At 39.2% G+C, this 19,702-nt stretch overlaps 2 protein-coding genes across 4 annotated transcripts in view; both read right to left on the reverse strand.

Annotated features, from left to right (window-relative positions):
- Positions 1-5,165: 5,165 nt before the first annotated feature.
- arl5a (ADP-ribosylation factor-like 5A) lies at positions 5,166-14,720 on the reverse strand. Its single transcript, XM_026145312.1, has 6 exons — positions 14,348-14,720; positions 8,583-8,643; positions 8,287-8,434; positions 8,056-8,139; positions 7,472-7,623; positions 5,166-5,811 (listed from the first exon to the last, which is right to left on the reverse strand). Exons 1-6 carry the CDS (start codon positions 14,391-14,393, stop codon positions 5,763-5,765), a joined length of 540 nt encoding a protein of 179 aa, XP_026001097.1. The 5' UTR covers positions 14,394-14,720; the 3' UTR covers positions 5,166-5,762.
- A 160-nt stretch (positions 14,721-14,880) lies between these two features.
- Positions 14,881-19,702, reverse strand: part of cacnb4a (calcium channel, voltage-dependent, beta 4a subunit) — a 34,133-nt gene continuing 29,311 nt past the window's right edge. For all 3 annotated transcript variants that reach the window (XM_026144578.1, XM_026144579.1, XM_026144580.1), the window contains 4 exons: positions 19,486-19,637; positions 19,016-19,111; positions 18,691-18,867; positions 14,881-16,910 (listed from right to left, as the gene is read on the reverse strand). In XM_026144578.1, coding sequence (XP_026000363.1) covers positions 16,647-16,910; positions 18,691-18,867; positions 19,016-19,111; positions 19,486-19,637 — 689 coding nt within the window. In that variant the 3' untranslated portion in view covers positions 14,881-16,646. The remainder of the gene's footprint in view (positions 16,911-18,690; positions 18,868-19,015; positions 19,112-19,485; positions 19,638-19,702) is intronic.

The raw sequence follows: 19,702 nt of genomic DNA on the forward strand, positions 1-19,702 counted from the left end.
CATCGAAGATAATTATGATTCTGCCATCCCAGTGCCAAAGACACCCAAGGAGGTGGCTATGTGATGCATAGTCATTGGACAAAAACGACTGATGACCAGTGAAACCAGAACACAACAGCTGCAAGACAGACAGCTACAACACAAACACTGCCAAGGGTCAATGATAAACCACCAGCACCTAGGATAAGTATGAAGCCCAGTGAGGTAAGAGCTTAAAATTAAACTAGATGGTCAGTCATAGAGGGACTTTGCCAAAAAGATGCAGGTGATATCACAAATAATAACCTATCAAAATGTATAAATGATGATATATATACCCTACTTTTTCTAGCTCTATAAGACACATGCAATAAGCTGGTTGGTTCTTGTAAGCAAGAGCTGGACTGATTTAATAATAAAATTTTTATTCTTTTTTGATGATTGAACAGTCAATATTAGCATCATTGTTGTGAAGACACTCACTGACCACCTGTTCAACTGCTCATTAACACAAATGTCTAATTAGCCGTTCACGTGGTAGTAACAAGTACTGAGACATATAGACATGGTAGAAACGACCTGCTGAAATACAAAGAGAGCATCAGAATTAAGAAGAAAGGTGCCAGATAGGCTGATCTGTGTATTTCAGAAACTGTGATCTACTGGGATTTCCCCATACAACCATTCAGGGTCCATAGAGAATGGTCTAAAACAGAGAAGATATGTAGTGAGCTGCAGTTTTCTGTGAAAAAATGTCTCTCTAATGCCAGACGTTAAAGAGTAACGCTCAGTCTGCTTCAAACTGATAAAAAGGTAGTAGTACCTCAATTACCAGTCTTTATAATCAAATTATGCATAAGAGCATCTCTGAACACACAGTGCCTTCAAGCAGCTGGACTAAAACAGCAGAAGACTACATCGGGTGGAGCTCCTGTGAGCGAAGAACAGGAAGGGGAGGCTACATTTTGCAGAGGCTCACCAAAGCAAGACAGAAGAAGAATGGAAAAATATTGTCCGATGAGCCTCAATTTCTGGTGTATTAGAATTTGGTTTAAAGAACATGAAAACATGTCTCCATCCTGCCTTAAATAGATAGTTCAGGCTGACACACTTTGGGCCCCCTACCTGAGTGTTGCTGCTGACCATGTCCATCTTGATGTTTCGCGCAGGATAATGTGTCTTTTCACAAAACTCAGATAATCTCAAATTGGTTTCTTGAATATTGCAGTATGCTCACTGTACTCAAATGGCCTCCACATTCACCAGATCTCAGTCCATCGGAGCTCCTTCGAATGTGGTGGAACTGCAGATTTGCATCATGGATCCACAGCTGACAAATCTGCAGCAGCTGTGTGATGCTGTGATGTTAATATTGACAAAACCTCTGCGGAATTTTTCAGCACCTTGTTGAATCAATGCCACAAAGAATTAAGACAGTTTTGAAGACCTAAGGTGATCCAACCCAGTACCTGTAAAATGTACCAGCTTTCAAACACACTTCTGCGGGAATTGCAGTGGCTGGCACATACTCAAAATAAAGTGAGGACACTGGTCTGTTATTCTGCACTGTGTATTTATGAAATGTTTAGTGCTGTCTACACTATTTATTGGTATTTTGGTGAAAGGGCTTTATTTTGAGTTGACATGCCCACCACAATAAAATCTGCTTTTAATGAAACATGTACAGTCTGACAATATGAGAAGCTATAGACCAAAGTCACCTCTGCGTGAGCTTTAATAACAATGACACATCTGTTGAAACATTTGCATCATTAAATAAACAAATCAGCATAGGTATGAGAAAAGTGAAAGAGTATGCAAAGCACATGAGTCCATGTCTCTAAATTTTCCTAATTTTATTATATATACAGGGAGTGCAGAATTATTAGGCAAATGAGTATTTTGTCCACATCATCCTCTTCATGCATGTTGTCTTACTCCAAGCTGTATAGGCTGGAAAGCCTACTACCAATTAAGCATATTAGGTGATGTGCATCTCTGTAATGAGAAGGGGTGTGGTCTAATGACATCAACACCCTATATCAGGTGTGCATAATTATTAGGCAACGTCCTTTCCTTTGGCAAAATGGGTCAAAAGAAGGACTTGACAGGCTCAGAAAAGTCAAAAATAGTGAGATATCTTGCAGAGGGATACAGCAGTCTCAAAATTGCAAAGCTTCTGAAGCGTGATCATCGAACAATCAAGCGTTTCATTCAAAATAGTCAACAGGGTCGCAAGAAGCGTGTGGAAAAACCAAGGCGCCAAATAACTGCCCATGAACTGAGAAAAGTCAAGCGTGCAGCTGCCAAGATGCCACTTGCCACCAGTTTGGCCATATTTCAGAGCTGCAACATCACTGGAGTGCCCAAAAGCACAAGGTGTGCAATACTCAGAGACATAGCCAAGGTAAGAAAGGCTGAAAGACGACCACCACTGAACAAGACACACAAGCTGAAACGTCAAGACTGGGCCAAGAAATATCTCAAGACTGGTTTTTCTAAGGTTTTATGGACTGATGAAATGAGAGTGAGTCTTGATGGGCCCGTGGCTGGATTGGTAAAGGGCAGAGAGCTCCAGTCCGACTCAGATGCCAGCAAGGTGGAGGTGGATGGAGTCAAGCTCAACTCCCAGTCCTACTGCCAGTTTCTGGAAGACACCTTCTTCAAGCAGTGGTACAGGAAGAAGTCTGCATCCTTCAAGAAAAACATGATTTTCATGCAGGACAATGCTCCATCACACGCGTCCAAGTACTCCACAGCGTGGCTGGCAAGAAAGGGTATAAAAGAAGAAAAACTAATGACATGGCCTCCTTGTTCACCTGATCTGAACCCCATTGAGAACCTGTGGTCCATCATCAAATGTGAGATTTACAAGGAGGGAAAACAGTACACCTCTCTGAACAGTGTCTGGGAGGCTGTGGTTGCTGCTGCACGCAATGTTGATGGTGAACAGATCAAAACACTGACAGAATCCATGGATGGCAGGCTTTTGAGTGTCCTTGCAAAGAAAGGTGGCTATATAGTTTTTGAATGTCAGAAATGTATATTTGTGAATGTGGAGATGTTATATTGGTGTCACTGGTAAAAATAAATAATTGAAATGGGAATATATTTGTTTTTTGTTAAGTTGCCTAATAATTCTGCACAGTAATAGTCACCTGCACACACAGATCTCCCCCTAAAATAGCTAAAACTAAAAACAAACTAAGAACTACTTCCAAAAACATTCAGCTTTGATATTAATGAGTTTTTTGGGTTCATTGAGAACATGGTTGTTGTTCAATAATAAAATTATTCCTCAAAAATACAACTTTCCTAATAATTCTGCACTCCCTGTATATCCAGAGGTTAAAGCAGGACAGAACGATCCAGAATGACATTCCAGCTTTTCCGCTTAATGCATAATCAAATAGGTGAGTTAAATTTCAGTGTGCTGCAGCCTGGTGTTGTTTCCAGTTGAAGGCATGGAAAATGTAGTCAGTAAATTACAAGCAAACATTATCCCACTGTCTTGCTGACACTGTCAACACAATATAATGCCTGTTATTCATTCAAGGTGCAGGTGAACATAAAGTTGGGATTGTGGAACTTCAACATATAGTGAGCATAAAGAGAGCAACTGTGCTTAAAGTGCCGTCCCCCAGGGAAGAAAAAAAAATAGTGATGGCCACCAGTGCTACTTCCTAGTAGATGCGCCTATGGAGTAAATTAGAAAATGCTATGTTATTTTCAAAAAAGCTGACTTCTGACCTTGAGGTTGAGGTCATTGAGATTCAAACTCACAGGGATTTTTAGTAGCTGGACCTATGGTATGAATTTCAAAATCCTATGTCGCCTCATTCTCAAGTTCTTGCATTTACAAACTTGGGTGTCCAGGCTGCCTGCCCCCCTGGCAGAGTGACAGTAATACCGCATGAGCTATTGGCTGAGGGGTAAAAACATCTGAGAGTCAGAGAAAGACGTCAGTAAGTCAATGAGAGGACAGGAGAGGAATTTATATATCCAAAAATATATATACCAGCTTCTAAAGTGCGGCATCCCTGAAAAAGCTAGAAAACCACTGGGATAAATAAATGTAAAATCTGCCACGACAGTAGATTTAATATCTTCTTACATGTTGATAAATTGTGCTGTCTAAATCTATAAAGAGTAAAAGTAAAATTCAGAGTCAACAGAGCACGGGTCAGCAGATCACAGCATGCTCACAAATAAAACACATTTACGGGAACAAAGAATATAAATTATTGTTAGAAGTTATGCTTTTTCACATGCTGTACTCCTTCACCTGATCTAAGGGTTTAACTCCTAAGTACAGCTCGTGTCTAGTGAATATGAAGTGTCTGTGTTTATTTTTAGATTTTACTACATTTGCAAATATTTTCCATTGTGCAGGTCATGTTGGACTTCACTGCAATTAAATTGGTCAAGAATTACCATACAGAAAAGCATCTTACTGCTCTTTGGTTTCGCTCCAAGAAAGACTATTTAGTCTCTTTTGAAGAACAGATTAGAATAAAAACAAGTGAAGAAGTGCAGAGCTGGGTGAATTAGAAAAAAGTGGAATTACTACTTCTGGTGACACTTTCAGGACTTGTTATAGCAGTATTTGCAAACTTGTGGAATGACTAATGCTTTAAATCACCTCAATGTGACCTCAGCGCTACAGATATCCAAACATTTATTTAAATGTCCGAGCCAAAAAGATAATCAAGTCAAACCATGGCAAGAAATTTGGGAGTCAGTTGAGGTCAGATGTCAAATTAAACCAATGGAAGAGGAATGGAAACCCTATAACATAGACTGGCTTTGGTTTCTGTTGGTTTTAATTTTTCCTGTTTCAGTTGTGACAACCCTGCCATGCAGTCCTTACACAACTGTGTCTTTTCCTCTTAATCAGGCACTGTGTGCTGCCTACATTTTATACCTGGTCCCTTCTTCTCTTTCTGAATCCCTCTGCCTTCCTACACTTTGACTGTCTCTTCACTGTACTTCTGTAGGTGCTCGTCATCGTCCCTGAAAAGCTTCAGGGACCACAAGCTCGTGTGACGCATTCTGCCCCCTAAAGGACTAAAAAAAGAAAACGTCCAGTCACACTCACAGCATTCAATATGGTTCACAGATGTCTCTGGAAAAAGCAGATTCAAAAGCGTCGCCAGAAAGAAATACTCATTCATGACACAATGCAATTCACCTGAAACAAATAAAAAGACTTTATTTCAGTGATTATTAACAAGGACTGAAAGGAAGAGGGCACACTGTGATTCTACCCTCCCCTCTGCATGTTTCAGTCGTCATCAACCATAATCGCTTGAACATTCTGCTGCAGGCACCAAGTTTGAAGAGAATACTGGACTGTTCACACAGAGAGGCAATTAAAAACCACCACAGCCAGTTCGGCAATACTGCAAGGCCACCATGGGCTAGACTCACACGTAGCTCAAGAATAAGTCCATGTAGAGTTCCAAGGCAGATACGTTGCTGACCTCTGTGTTTTGTTCAAAGGAAAACCGTGCAGAAATTTCATTTTAAATAATTTGAGTCTCTTTGTTGTTCAACGTCCTTCTGGAAAGGTAATGTTTTTTTTTGTTCTCAGTTCAGATGACTTTTGTAAAATAAATTATTACAGAAGTACATAAAGTTCTGGCAGCGGTCTGTCCATGTCAGTTTCACAAGGAAGAGGAGAGGGCCATCCATCAACTGACCTTACCCCCATCCTCATTTTCATATCTGGAGGCAAAAATAAGAGAGAAGGGGCACACTCCTAATGAACGTTTTCAAAGTCATCATCTCACACGCAGCCGTGACATCATCCACTCAAGACCCTGGCACAACCTACAGGTTAAAAAAGAAAGAAAGACATTGGTGGAAGAGAGTGGGAGAGAAAAACAAAGAGAAAAGCATTAAGATAAAAAAATTTATACCGTACAAGAACAAAAGTTTAAGGGAAACTAATTGCTAATACTCTGGGCCTGTTACTGGTGTTATTTAGTAAAAGAATATGAAAAAATATTTAAAGTAATCACAAAATACTAAGTCTGCTAAATTTCACCCTTAATAAGCATCTCTTATTTTGCACCTGATGTGGCTCTGTGGTAGGTGTTGCTAGGAGTATTCAAGTGCATAACTGGCATGAACTGAAAAGAACTGAGCACCAGCGCCAAAGCTTTGGCTCTGTCCTATAAGTCATCATTAAGCCCCCATCCCAAATCTTTACAGCCAAGTCACACATATCATGGCGATCGTGGCTCAAGAGTTGGGAGTTCGTCTTGTAATCGGAAGGTTGCTGGTTCGAGCCCCGGCTCAGACAGTCTCGGTCGCTGTGTCCTTGGGCAAGACACTTCACCCGTTGCCTACTGGTGGTGGTCAGAGGGCCCGGTGGCGCCAGTGTCCGGCAGCCTCGCCTGTCAGTGCGCCCCAGGGTGGCTGTGGCTACAATGTAGCTTGCCATCACCAGTGTTTGAATGTGCGTGTGAATGGGTGGATGACTGGATATGTAAAGCGCTTTGGAGTCCTTAGGGACTAGTAAAGCGCAATACAAATACAGGCCACTTACATATTTCCGCAATAATACTGGTATCTTGATAAAACAGATGTTTTGTGTATTATTATAGGTAGCTAATTTATTTTATACAGTTGGCTGATGGGTTTGTAGTCTTTCATCAAATTTGTACACAGAGATCTTTCCATAATTAACATGATGAAAGCTCTAGGGTGCACAAAAGCCTCTGCATGTTTTTTCAGTAGTACATATACACGGTTCTGCTACAGCTCGGCTTTAACTTTCTATTATCAGATCTGTGACACTATAGTAATACGTTTGCCAGAATACAGCAGTTAAAGGGACTTATTGCTGCAATTTATAAATACCTGCCGTGTCAAACAGCATGCAGGGAAAAGGAAATAGAAAAAAGAAGGACCACTGAGTGCATTTATGCACAAAACAGTAACTTCGTTAACGTACAAATAGGTTGAGGCTTGAAGCTAAATAATGTTTTGTGTCCTCCAAAAAGACACTGTTAGGCTTCCTGAGCTGTCAGATTTATCCACATACAGCCCCCAGCTATTTCTAACTGAAGAGAAACATATTGATTCTACTTTAGCTGACTCTCATTGATCTGAATTGCTGTTTCTGGAGAGAATCACATGCATGAAAGCTGCGCTTGTAATACTGTGGCTGGTACATTATTTGCTTCCTCATTGGGTCTGCTTTGTTTATGACTGGCTAATTTGTGCAGCTTTTGGTAGAAGGAGAGTCATTTCTCAAATGAACAGGCTGCCTCTTTGTTAATAAATGAGAGCAATGTTAGTAGATCACCCTCACAACTTTCCACTCCCTCCAGTGCAATTTGGAGATTTTAGCTTCATGTTAATTTGCCCTGCTTAGTAAGTCTGACCCTTCATCACATTTTCCCTGCATAAAAGCAAATACTATATAATTATTTAATGCATACGTAAATTAAATTTTCCTCATATAACAAGTTTATATCCTCACCCCTCTCCTGTGAGGGCACAACAGGCCTGGATGTGCCACTGGTGGTCTTTGACGGAGGTAAGCTGGAGGCTCTGGGAGATCTCAGCCACAGACATGCATCCTTTCACATCCTGCTTATTGGCAAAGATCAACAGTCCTGCCTTTCTCAAGTCCTGGAGGCCAGAGAAGAAACATCAACAGAGAAGCCAAGATAAGGAAACATTTGTTTGCTTTATGTGTATTTTTAACACTGTGATGAGTTAACAGTACAGACAAAATCTCATTTACTGAAAAATGACTGATAGCATCAACTCAGAAAGACATTTCATATTCAGTGTACATACAATGAACCAGAAAACAATAATATTGCTACACACTTAAGTATATTTTCAGTAATATTTGAAATTTAAAAATGAAGCACCTTGAGATCAAGTTAATTTCTACTAGATTCTGACATGTGACAGAGCCTCATAAATAATGACTGCTGCATGGGACACATGGTTTCCATTATTTCATACAACAATCCATTAATATTAATTTGAATATATCTAATAAAATTACGTTATAATTATAAGGATCTTTGTCACTTTTTAAACGGTACTCACTTCATGTGCTAGCATTCTGTAGAGTTCTTCTTTGGTTACTGAGATCCTTTCTCTATCCGTGCTGTCAACCACCACAATTACAAACTAGTCGTAGAAGAAAGGGAGAAATAATGGACAAGTAATTAAATAACAACCCCTGCCAAACCACAGGCACAGTCATACATAACAGCACTGTAAGGGGAAGTTTTCAGAGTTTTCTTTCATTTAGTCAGAGTGAACATAATCTCATACCTCTGTGTTTGTGTAGTATGTATTCCACGATGACCTAAGAGACTCCTGGCCTCCGATGTCCCACATCAAAAAATGAGTGTTGTTGACGACTATCTCCTCCACATTGCTCCCAATTGTTGGGGATGTGTGTACCACCTCATTCATTGAACTATTAACATAAAAACAATCTTTAGGTTCTGTTGACAAGCAACATTTACAGAATAGCCACGACTATTTTTAATAAATTATATGACTTGAGGAAAAAAAAAAAGGAAATATAAAGACGCTTACTGTACAAGTCAGATTTGGATACTTACAACTGATAAAGAATTGTGGTCTTGCCAGCATTGTCCAGGCCCACAATAATAACCTTGTGCTCTGAAAGGCAAAAAGACAAAGAAATCACAGACTAACAGGGACATCAATATCTGGGTTTAATTGCTAAGGACTAATTGATGTATGGCTCTTATGTAAACAAAGTGGTTGCTTCAAAAAGATGTCTGAATTGAGAGAATCAAACAATGAACTTTTTACTAATCCATATCATCCTTTGGTACAAATTGTGTAGCTTCACACATCTAGCATCAGTGGGACATTGTGATGCTGCGAACAGTGTACCTTCACAGCTACAGATGAGTTAGTGGGCGGTTTAAAGTGTATAAGAGTACATTTGGTATACTGGTCATAATTTCTTGAATAACAGGAATTTTTCAATTTCTATTATCTAGATGTATGGCTTAACTAGAGCCTGACCAGTAGTATTTGCTGATATACTGGTACCAGTATTTATAATGGCCAATAAACGACAAAAAAAAAAAAGTAAAGAAGGGACAAGAGAAACATCATTCAACCGTGTTATGAGTGTTGATGTGAGGGCTGCAACAAGTAGTAAACTAAAAATATTTGAATATTTAAATAGAGTTTTATAAAACCATGTAAATGTTTATTAGGAACAACAACATACTACAGCACGTCCTTGGGCCAGTATCAACTGCACTGTCTGCCATAACTGCACTAAATAGTAATGTGGCCCTAGAATGAAGGACAGAACAAGGGTAAATGTAAGGTGAATAAGATTATTATAATAAGTAAGTGAATAAGAAGAAAACTGGGGCAGAGACTTTAAAAAGCATGACGGCACAGAAAAATGTTGAATACAGACTGGGTAAAGCTTTCACATTTTTACATTATTATGAATATTATTGTGAAAGTTGTTCTAGAATTTGTCGATGCAGTTTTCTGCAGAATAATGAAACTCTGTTCATTTTTACTTCTGAGAAACTCACTGCTCTACTCAGTTAAGTTACTGGCCTGTCACCAGTTAACCTAGTTAGTTACCTAATAAAATCCTCCAGTTGTTTCTTTTTTAGTAATGCTTACTTTTATGAAACATTTGATGTCTTCTATGTTCTATTATTAATAAAATATGAAGTCATGAGATTTGCAAATCATTTTCTATTTACATTTTACAAAATTAAGTAACTTATCTCTATAAGAGAGTGAGATGAGGACTGAGGAGGAACAAAGACTGGTTGATGTCATTAGAAAAAAAAACTAGTACATGACAGAAAAAGCATGCACTACCTTCTATTTGTATTAAGCTGAGCTTAACAGACTTATCTTCGTGTTTTGTTTATAGAAAAACTTGCGTCACAGGACAAATACACAAAGCCTGCATTAAGTCTCTCTTTCCTATGACTGTCTCTGGCGACAGTCATAGCAAAGAGATGAAGTACTGTTGAAATATGGGGAAAGCCAAAAACTGCACTTCCTCCACTTCTGTAACATTGATTCATTAGTGTTGAATTCTCTCGCAGCTGTTCTATTCCCATGTTGTTGCAGTATATTAATAACTAACCTCGTATTGTGGATGAATAATATCAATAGTTCTCCTGACTGAAGTTTGGCCCGTGTATAGCATCCTGCTATGCGATTTCATTTGTCCCTGACCACCAGAATCCCTCACCTTAACTTTTATCGAGTGGAAAAAAAGTTGGCGTTCATCCTCCAGCTTCACTGTGCTAATGTTATGCTAACATAGCTGTGTCGCTAGCAATCACGTAGCACAACATTATATACCAGGTAGTCCAACTTCAGTAACCCTGCAAACACCACTGCTGTTTAGTTTTCTGTCTTCATTTATGTTGGAAGTGGTAGCAGAGCTGTACGTTTGAATTAGTTTCAAAAATCTCTCAGTCAGAACATGGTATGTCATGTTTAGGTGGAAACTAGCGAGCTAACTTCCTGTTAACTTCTAATTCCGTTAAATTTAATAAATTCTGTTTTCATGGATGCCTGGATGTTAAACTTAATTGTTACACCTGGTAAAGCAGCATCGCTGATGATTTAATTAAAGATGAAAGAATTTAGACCGTTTTTAACTCTTAGTGTTCGTTTGACTTTGGGACCTGAAATGGACGGAGTTTTGGACCCAGACTACTCCGCGAAGCTCCTCACTACGGAAGCCGTAATGCTCTGACAATCCATCAAGCAGTGCAGCTTAACAAAGTTGTACTAAAACATTTTTTAACAGATTTCTGCACGCCAAAATCGGTTCGAGGTCAGTAAGCACAACCAGAATTCATACATAAGGCGCACTCTCGATTTTTGAGAAAATTAAAGGATTTTAAGTGTGCCTTATAGTGTGGGAAATACCTTATACAGAAGAAAAGAATATATCGTGATATATATCGTTACCGCACGTGCTTCAAATTATACTGTGATATGGATTTTAGGCCATATCGCCCAGCCCTACTGCAGCTCTTCCAACTACAGCATTATCTGTACAAGCTAGTCAAGTTCGAAAACCCTGTTATAGTTTTGTTTATGTAAATGTAGATGGAAAACCCAACCTGTGTTACTCTGAATAAACTGCTATCATGAGATAAAACAGCCACTTAAAAGCTATAACATTTCATTTAAACTGGATACATAGACAAATATCAGCCTGTCGGTTGAGACCTATTGGCTCTTAAGTTTTAAATACTCCTATGCCTTTTAGCACATATGATCTATAATCTGTTATGCTGAAGAACACAGAACATAAAAAGCGTTCATTTGCTTACACTAGAGAAGGTGAAAATAATTTGTGTGCTCTGGAATATTTTTTGGAAGACAGCGAAGAAAGGAATGCCTATTATATCATATTATTGTATCTAGATCTATTACCACACTCGGTTTTTGCATGGATCCCCAAACTAACCTTTGACAAAACAACTTGTAATTCAAGGAAATCATAAAAAGTCCATAATCGGTGTGTAATCATGTACAGCTAAGCCTTCAGCTAACAAAACTAAAACCTCAAAACTGAGGAAGCGAAAACTTTTGCAAACAGATCTGTGCAAGGTGAAAAATGAGCTTTATATGTGCATTCTACCACACACAAAAATGTCATGTCATGTCAACATGCCATGTATGTTAATGTGCTTCTGTTCTTCCACTGGGTTGTCTCAGTCAGCTGGGTAAATGGTAAGACTTCTGAGATTTGGAAGCGCAGCTCTGAGGCTACATCCAGGGATGACAATAAAAGCTTTTCAGGCTTCAGGGACAGGATGGGTACAAGAAAATAAGAGCATAATTTAGAATTGAACAAATGGCAAATGTCTGGTCCTGTGACTCAGATGCATTATTATAGTATTGTCTGGCCACAAAACAGCTTATATCGTTAGCTTCATAGCATAATTGCCTAAGTCATTTGACTAAGTCAAATGACTTAGGCAATTATGCTATGAAGCTAACGATATGCATCTTAACATTACTCCTACATGTTTCTGGCCGTCAGGCAGATAATTAAAACACTACTCCTTACAGGGATTACTTTTTTGTGTAGGGGAGACCGGGGATAGTTGTAACGTGGGTCAGTTGTAACACTTCCAATTTCTCCAATCAGGGCTAAGTTTCAAATGATGTGACTCATCCTGTGCATGCCCAATTCAGTTCTGCTATCACATGTGAAAAATCAGCACATTTGTCAAACACAGACAATTTAACACGAAAAAAAGTAATTTGTATGCCAAAAAGTTTTTCTACTTTATTTCAATTTCTAATAGCATTATTTGCTTTTCAGTTAAACTCATCAAACTTAAATTGTGTTATTTGTATGTCTATGGGGATATATTCTGTGTAGGTCTTTAGTGCTAATGTTTTAGCCGTTGGCTGTAATGTTAGCTAGTTCATGGCTATAGGAGTCTGGGTCAGTTGTAACAGCAACAGTCGGGGTCAGTTGTAACAATAATGCAGATGTTACAACTTACCACACTATTACTTTAACTTATATTAAACAAGTTGGGGCAACGACATCAGCAGAGAGAGGTTCACTGGTCGCATTTGTATATGTGGTTAATGCCATTGGCAACACAATTCCTCCACTGTTTGTGTTCCCACACATACATTATGCAGACCACTGTGTCAGAGATGGACCAGTAGGAAGTACTGGTAGTGGAAATAAATCAGGATGGGTGCAAGAAACAGATTTCCTCATCTTTCTGAAGCACTTTGCAAACCACACCAAGGTAAGCCATGATAAAAAGTAATGGAATTGCGATGCTGGTGAACAACTACATTTTTTCAGCTTCATTGTTATGTTCAAAATTGGTGCAAGAGTTGTAGGTTATAATGCCCACTGAGCCAATGAGGCCAACCTCGAGGAAGACCAACCAAAATTAATGAAATATTCAGTTGCAGAAAATTCCATAACTTGTCTTTTTTGGGGGGGTTGGAATATGTTCAAAAGCTAGATTTCTGCATTCTGTCACACACACACACAGAGCTACATAAATGGCTCTAAGTGCATTCATGTGTTGAATAAACAAAGATTACATGTTAATGTTTTGTTAGTACCCTTATTTCATTGTGTTACATTTCACCCCAGGATATGTTACAACTAACCCAGACTATGGGGTTAATTGTAACATTTCACTCTTTGTGTTTGAGACCATACCATGCAATGGGTATTGGGAAATTGTGCTGCAGAGAAAATAGCTGCACTATTTAATAGCCGAGACATGTAAATACTTTGCATTACATTTTGAATCCACTACCTTAAAAGAGCTCCAATTTACAGACAGAAATGTCAAAAATGTTACAACTATCCCCGGTCTCCCCTGCATGACGACATTCTCTAACACATCAGTGTAAAGTCTCCCATATGTGTTGAGTTAACTTGAGTTAGAGTGAAGCTAGGTGACTGCAAAGACCTGTTTTATGTTATGATTCACATTATTTTCATACACATTAAAGTATTTAATGATCCTTTGTGCCCCTACAGAAGAGACCACACCCATCTGGTTAGACCTGTTTTATCGCAGGATAAGTGTGATCACTCAGAACATATGTATTTGCTGTGATCCTTCCCTCTAAGTGGACAAGCGAACCCACACAACTCACCAACGAAACGGTTCCCAACAGAGCTGCTGGATCCCCTTACTGTAGGTGTCAAGGGTTCAGATTCTTCCTTTAATTTGTCACCTATCAGAAAACTCCTGACACTAATCTGATAAGATTAAGTAATCACACTGGCAGTACAAAGTCAGTGTGATTCAGTCTAAAGTCAATCGCCTTGTTAACTGGAGAATTTTGCTGATGTAGCTGACTTCTGTGTGCTCTGTTGGTGTAGCCATCTCCAGTCTCAATGCCGGTGTCAACCCGGACTGAACACAGCATCACACTGTACCTCGGGGTTCAGGTTACAGAGGTTTCGCAGGGACCTGTTTACGGATTCAAGATCACTAGCCAGGAATCTACTTGGTTTTGCCTATCTGCGCTCTAGAACCCGAGAGCATAAATAATCTAACACAAAGTTAATTCAGAAATGGAGCGCCATGTTCGCAGAAAAACTATCATCTTTGCCGGTCCATTGGTGAAATGCTGACCATATCGTTAAATATAAACGGTAAACCATGAGGTAACTTTTAAATTCACCGACAATACCAATAATGAAACAGTAAACGTCCCGTTAGGGACAGAAACTGGTTACACGGCTAATTATGAGAGAATAGACCAGCGGGCCTTCTCTGACCACGGAGCCCCCTTAGCTCCTACACCTTCGACAGTTTCATGATGAATGCCGCAGCACCATTCTTACCTTGGTGGTTAAAAAGCCTCCATAACTTTGTAAATAGTATTCCCATGGCTGACGGTGATGAATTTCGATGCCAGCTTGTAATAGTTCGATGTACCTTAGCTAGCCAGCCTTGTTGTTCAGTCCTGCCAACTTCAACTAGCTAGCTAACTTGCTAACTACAACGACGATGACCTGTCAAAGCATTCAAATACAACTGCCATACTTATATGAACTGACTTCTACTCTACATGACCTACGAGGTGAAAATGTAGGTCCGACGACTGATTTACTGTATGAAACAAAACCGAAAACGCTTAACACTGTCACTTGCTAGTTCGTATCAGCTGGCTGTTGTGAAGTACCCTGCGCTGTCAATCTTGCGCATGCGTGTCTAGTATCTTATGGAGCGCTATAAGGAAGGAAAAGCATTTATTATATTATATTATATGATATGAAAACTTCATACACAACAGGTTTAATAATTATTAAATACAGTAACAGGTAAATTATTTTTTATGAATATTTCTATAAGCAAAAAACAAAAAACACCCCACTGGTATCCATACAACAGCATAACAGCAGTTTATTTCATTACAGTTGTAAAATGACAGTGCACACAAATTCTAATCAATGCATCATTCTCTCACAGGCAGTATTCAAATCTTTTAAATCACTGCTTATGCTCCACTGTTTTGAAACTACAACAATAAAAGCTACTGTGTAAGGAAAATAAGAACGGAAGCCTGCTCGTCAAACTTCCCTCTCCAGAATCACAGCACAATGAGATCTCTGGTCTATGACCTGAAATAAAACGGAGCTTTTCAATATCTAAATATTAAAATACAATATACAAGGATGTCATGTAAAAGGTAATGCTATTTAATCCCATATTAGCTGGTAGCGTACATATAAATTGAAAGATGGGGGAGAACTGGCTGCTCAACATTTCCATAAAAGTAGCATGTAAATGACACTATTAACAAAGGCAGTGCAGTCCTGCCCAAGTGCTTTTAGACAGCTTCTTACTTATCAGTAGTCTTTAATAAAACTCAAGGAGAATACACAGAAAAGCTGTAAATGACAATATAGAAGAGGTGCATGTTAAATTGCTACTCAAGGAAAGTGTTTAGTGTTACTTTATTTTATAAAACCTTTTACTAATATATTTCTTTGTCTGATGGTTGGAGGGTGTAAGCAAGGCTTTTATATAAAATGACATAAATGGAATGTAATTTATTGTTCTGGAAATTGAACCTTACACAAATTAAAATTTCTTTCCTTTGATTATTTTTCAGTGTATTATATATGGAAGCCCTCAATATAAATCACTCACAAAAACCCAAAGTCTTGCTTATTCCATGTCCTACGAAACCCATGACAGACAACAGCAGTTAATTGACGCATGGCATGTGAGAAATGCGCTGTTGTGACCATTTTAAAGACTTCTGTGCTGGAAAAACAGCTTCTTTTTTTTTTTTTCAAGAAACAAAATCATAAAATCACAAAAATAACATAACTCTCAGAATCACACTCCCATCAGGGGTGAGAACATAAACGCTACACTTCTAGGTCTAATTGACCTCTCATTCCTGAGGTTGTGGAGCTTTGAAATGTATTAGTATCTGCATGATTTTTCTCCTTTTCTGTCATATGATTTATGACAAAAACAGCGTTTAAAAAGAAAGGGAACGGGAAGCTACTGCATGAACCCTGAATTAGCCATTCATGTCACTTTAAAACAATAGTTGTAAAACTCAGGATTCTGGAGCAAGCTTTACAGGACTTATCACACACATCAAGGACAGCGGCACATTAAAGATGCATTAAACTCTCCTTCTACCATCTCCTGGACCCGTGCAAACAAGTTCTGCGCTGATCATCACTGCTGGATGCTGTCTGGCACTGGCCTGAGTCAGATGGTCCCTGTAATTACAGTCCTACCTGCATGCTACAGTAACAGCTGAGACAGCGGGAATGGTCCAGAAGGGCCTAGTTTACTTCACTCACATGTCATACTGGTGACATATTCAAAAAATGTCCAACTTTCCCTCTTAAATATAACTTTACTGATCTTGTGCTACTTTCATATCCAGTACCTTGTTCACATCAAAGCAAGAGCAGGATTCTTATTTTTGGGTTCAAATGCTCATTTGTCAGGAGCCAAGGCCAAAGTAGATATGAGGTACTACACAAAATAAAAGGTGGTTTCAGTCCTCGTGAATGTAAGAGATTTATCATGTAATAGCAAACTTTCCCCTTGTGTTCACGGTGGTTGCTTGAAGAGACACAGGCCTATACTTTGTTAACAGCAGGCCACAGCTCAGAGCCGGTGCCTGGAGTCCTGGCTATAGCCTCCCGGGGATCCTCGGTTACGGTGGGGCTTATAAGAGTCCTGGTAGGGGTCCTGGTAGTCCTCCTCCACCAGAGGAGAGTGGTCCCTGCTGTGCTGTGAGCCTGAGGAGAGACGGTTGCGATTCTTCCGTGCCCGCTCGTTATGGCAGTTCTCATCGGCAGGCACTAGACTGCGACGTTCAACGGGCGAATGGTCTGTCGTCGTGTGGTTGCTGTTCCGGTTTCTTTGGGCCTGTTTGAGAGAAGTAATGCTGATTTCAAACTGCGTTTTGCTTTGTTAACACTCGAACAGAATCAACATAACTATGCATTTTTAATATGTTTGCATTAGAGTCCAACAGATTTATCAGTGGGCTGGTATTATCGGTCCATATCAGATATTTGATGATTGAAAAATCCAAGAAGTAAAGATGGGAGAAACACCCTTCAACACTTCAATAGTTAGTGCTGAGATTTTATAGTTTGTCCACCAGAGGGCACTTTGCAACTAATCTGAATGGAGCCAGACAGAGTGTAAACGAGTAAATAAAAAAATAAAATCATATCAAATAAAATTGTTTGTTACTCATGGTTATTTTGAGTCTTCTTCATTGGTGTCCCCGTGAAATATATCACTGTAGATACCAAAAGGTTGATTCTGTTCATCTGGACGTAGCGTTTTCAATGGGGCAAACGTTTCGTCATTCATCCAAGTGACTTCTTCTTCTTGATCAATGGTCATGAGAATTTGCATATTAATGATTAAGGAACTGACCTCACAGCCTACTGTTCATTAAGTGGTCTAGGTTCTGTTTTTGTGCAAATGTACTGTTTAATGATGATGTGGAAACAAAAGCCAAATGACTCACCTATGTTCAAAAAACACTAGAATCTGTGTAAAAAACATGCCAGCTGCTCTGGAGTCATGAATCAAAGTTTAAAGTATTTGGCTCCAACTTGAAGCAGATTGCCTAAAGGCTAGAGAGTACTGCAGAGATGAGAGTCTACAGGCAAGGTAAAGGCTCTGGTAGAGGTTCTTTGCAGTTTATGGACATCATATCTGCTAATAAGGTGGATATAAGATAATATTCATATCTGTATTTCAGTGCCATCAGTGAGTCATCTCATCCAAAATCAGTGCCAACATACAGCTAAACTCAAAGAATTATCATCAGACAATAAGAACGAGGAGTTCTGACCCCCACAGAGCCCTGATCCCATAGCCTTGGATTATATTACACAGAAGAATGAAGCCGATTCTTGGAACAAAAACAAACTACCTGCCAAGTACTCGGAAAAATACGTACACCTAGGAGGTCAGTTTGTCCTAAACACAAGTGTGATGTTTCACATGCACTTTTTCACAGAACTTTAAGTTCTTTTACAACTTTAGTTATTAAAGGTTCTATAGTTTCTTCACTTACAGTATTGAGGAAGTTACAATTACAATAGATTAAAATGTAAAAAGTTTTAAAATAGTGTTAAACCCCATTTCACTGTTAAACCATCTTGTAAGTAGGTACCAAAAATTATATTTACTTTATTTCACTATACCCTAACTACTACTAACCTTTAGGTGCCTGGGCTATACTGGGGATTTGGGTAGATAATGGACTCATCTGTTGTCCACTAAAACCTGCTGTGGATATTTTTCCAGCATTGAAAATGTGACAACAAACCATTATAACTCACTCTAAGCATTCAAGGCTTCTGATCTACATCAGTAAAGGAGCTGCAAGCTTTTTACTTTAAAGACAGCAGGAGGGCCTTTGTTTCTCGAAAGATTTTAGTGTGGCTTTCATCTTGTTGCTAGAACATTTTACTGCTAATACCATGCACCTCAGCTATGGCTTTAGGGCATAGTGCATTATCAAACGCTGAGTATTCACACACTGAAATGATCCAAATTTCCTTCTATCCGGCAGGTTGGTAAATCGAAGTCATACATGACTGAAATCTGGGATTCTGTAAAACAACAATGAGAAGAAAAGAAACCCGGGACAGTTTTTTGCTCTTTAACTTCAGAAATTCACCTGAATGGCAGCAGGATACGGGGAGAGAGCAGTGGAGCCCAGATTGCGTCCCAGGAGGGGGTTGAGCGGCATGGAAAGCGAAGTGTGCGTCGCACGCCAGTACGCCTCCAGGTACTCTGCCAGGTGTTCACAAGCATCTTCAAGCTGGTTCTCATCCAAAATAATATCAAACATCTCCTAAGGTTGGAAAAGAAGAGAGGAAGGTGTAATCTGCTGCTGCATTTGGATTTCTTTTCACCACTTGTGATTACATCATGAAACCTAACTTAAGGGAAGCAACAGCTTCTAAGTTAATTTAAAAAAAAAAGGGGTGATGATTACTCACAGAAGGACACTGTGCTAGTTTCTCTGCTGCAACAAGCTGCACATTCAAATGTTTGCTTTGAGACTTCCCTCTTGATTTGATCAGCCTCTGCAAGACCTGTGGGTGACACAAAAACAGTCTAAAAATTAAGAAACTAGAAGACGAGTCGTAGCAGGCCCATGGAAATTGGACTCTGTTACATGTAGGTTTGTGACAAGAGATTCTTTTCTAGAAAATCCAGCCAACACAAGCAATGGCACGCCTGTCACTGCTCCAAACTCACATTACAGTCAAGACTATGACTTTCTCTCACTGCCTGAAGGGTTTCTTGGTATTTCACAGCTTACACTCACACTTGGCATGTTGTCAAGTACAACACAATAAAGTTTTTTGTCATTGTTTTTAAATAATATCAGTTTAAAAAAAATTAACATAATATATAGTATCCTGTTAGGCTAATGTAATTAAGTAACTTAAGCTTTTAATCTCACCTTAGGCGAGGACACCTTAACATGGACGATAATGGGTGCTAATGAAGTCTTGATGAGCTGCGCTGGGTGGTTAATGGTGTCAGCATCCAAAACCACCAGCTGTAAAGACCTGGCCAGCTCAAAGATCCTCTCTATTTCACTCTGGACCTCAGCTACAAAAAGTAAAGAATGTACGGCAGAGCAAATATGAATAAGAAACAATATGCAACATATTTAC

This window comes from Astatotilapia calliptera, chromosome 16 (assembly GCF_900246225.1).
Source record: "Astatotilapia calliptera chromosome 16, fAstCal1.2, whole genome shotgun sequence".
NCBI lineage: Eukaryota > Metazoa > Chordata > Actinopteri > Cichliformes > Cichlidae > Astatotilapia > Astatotilapia calliptera.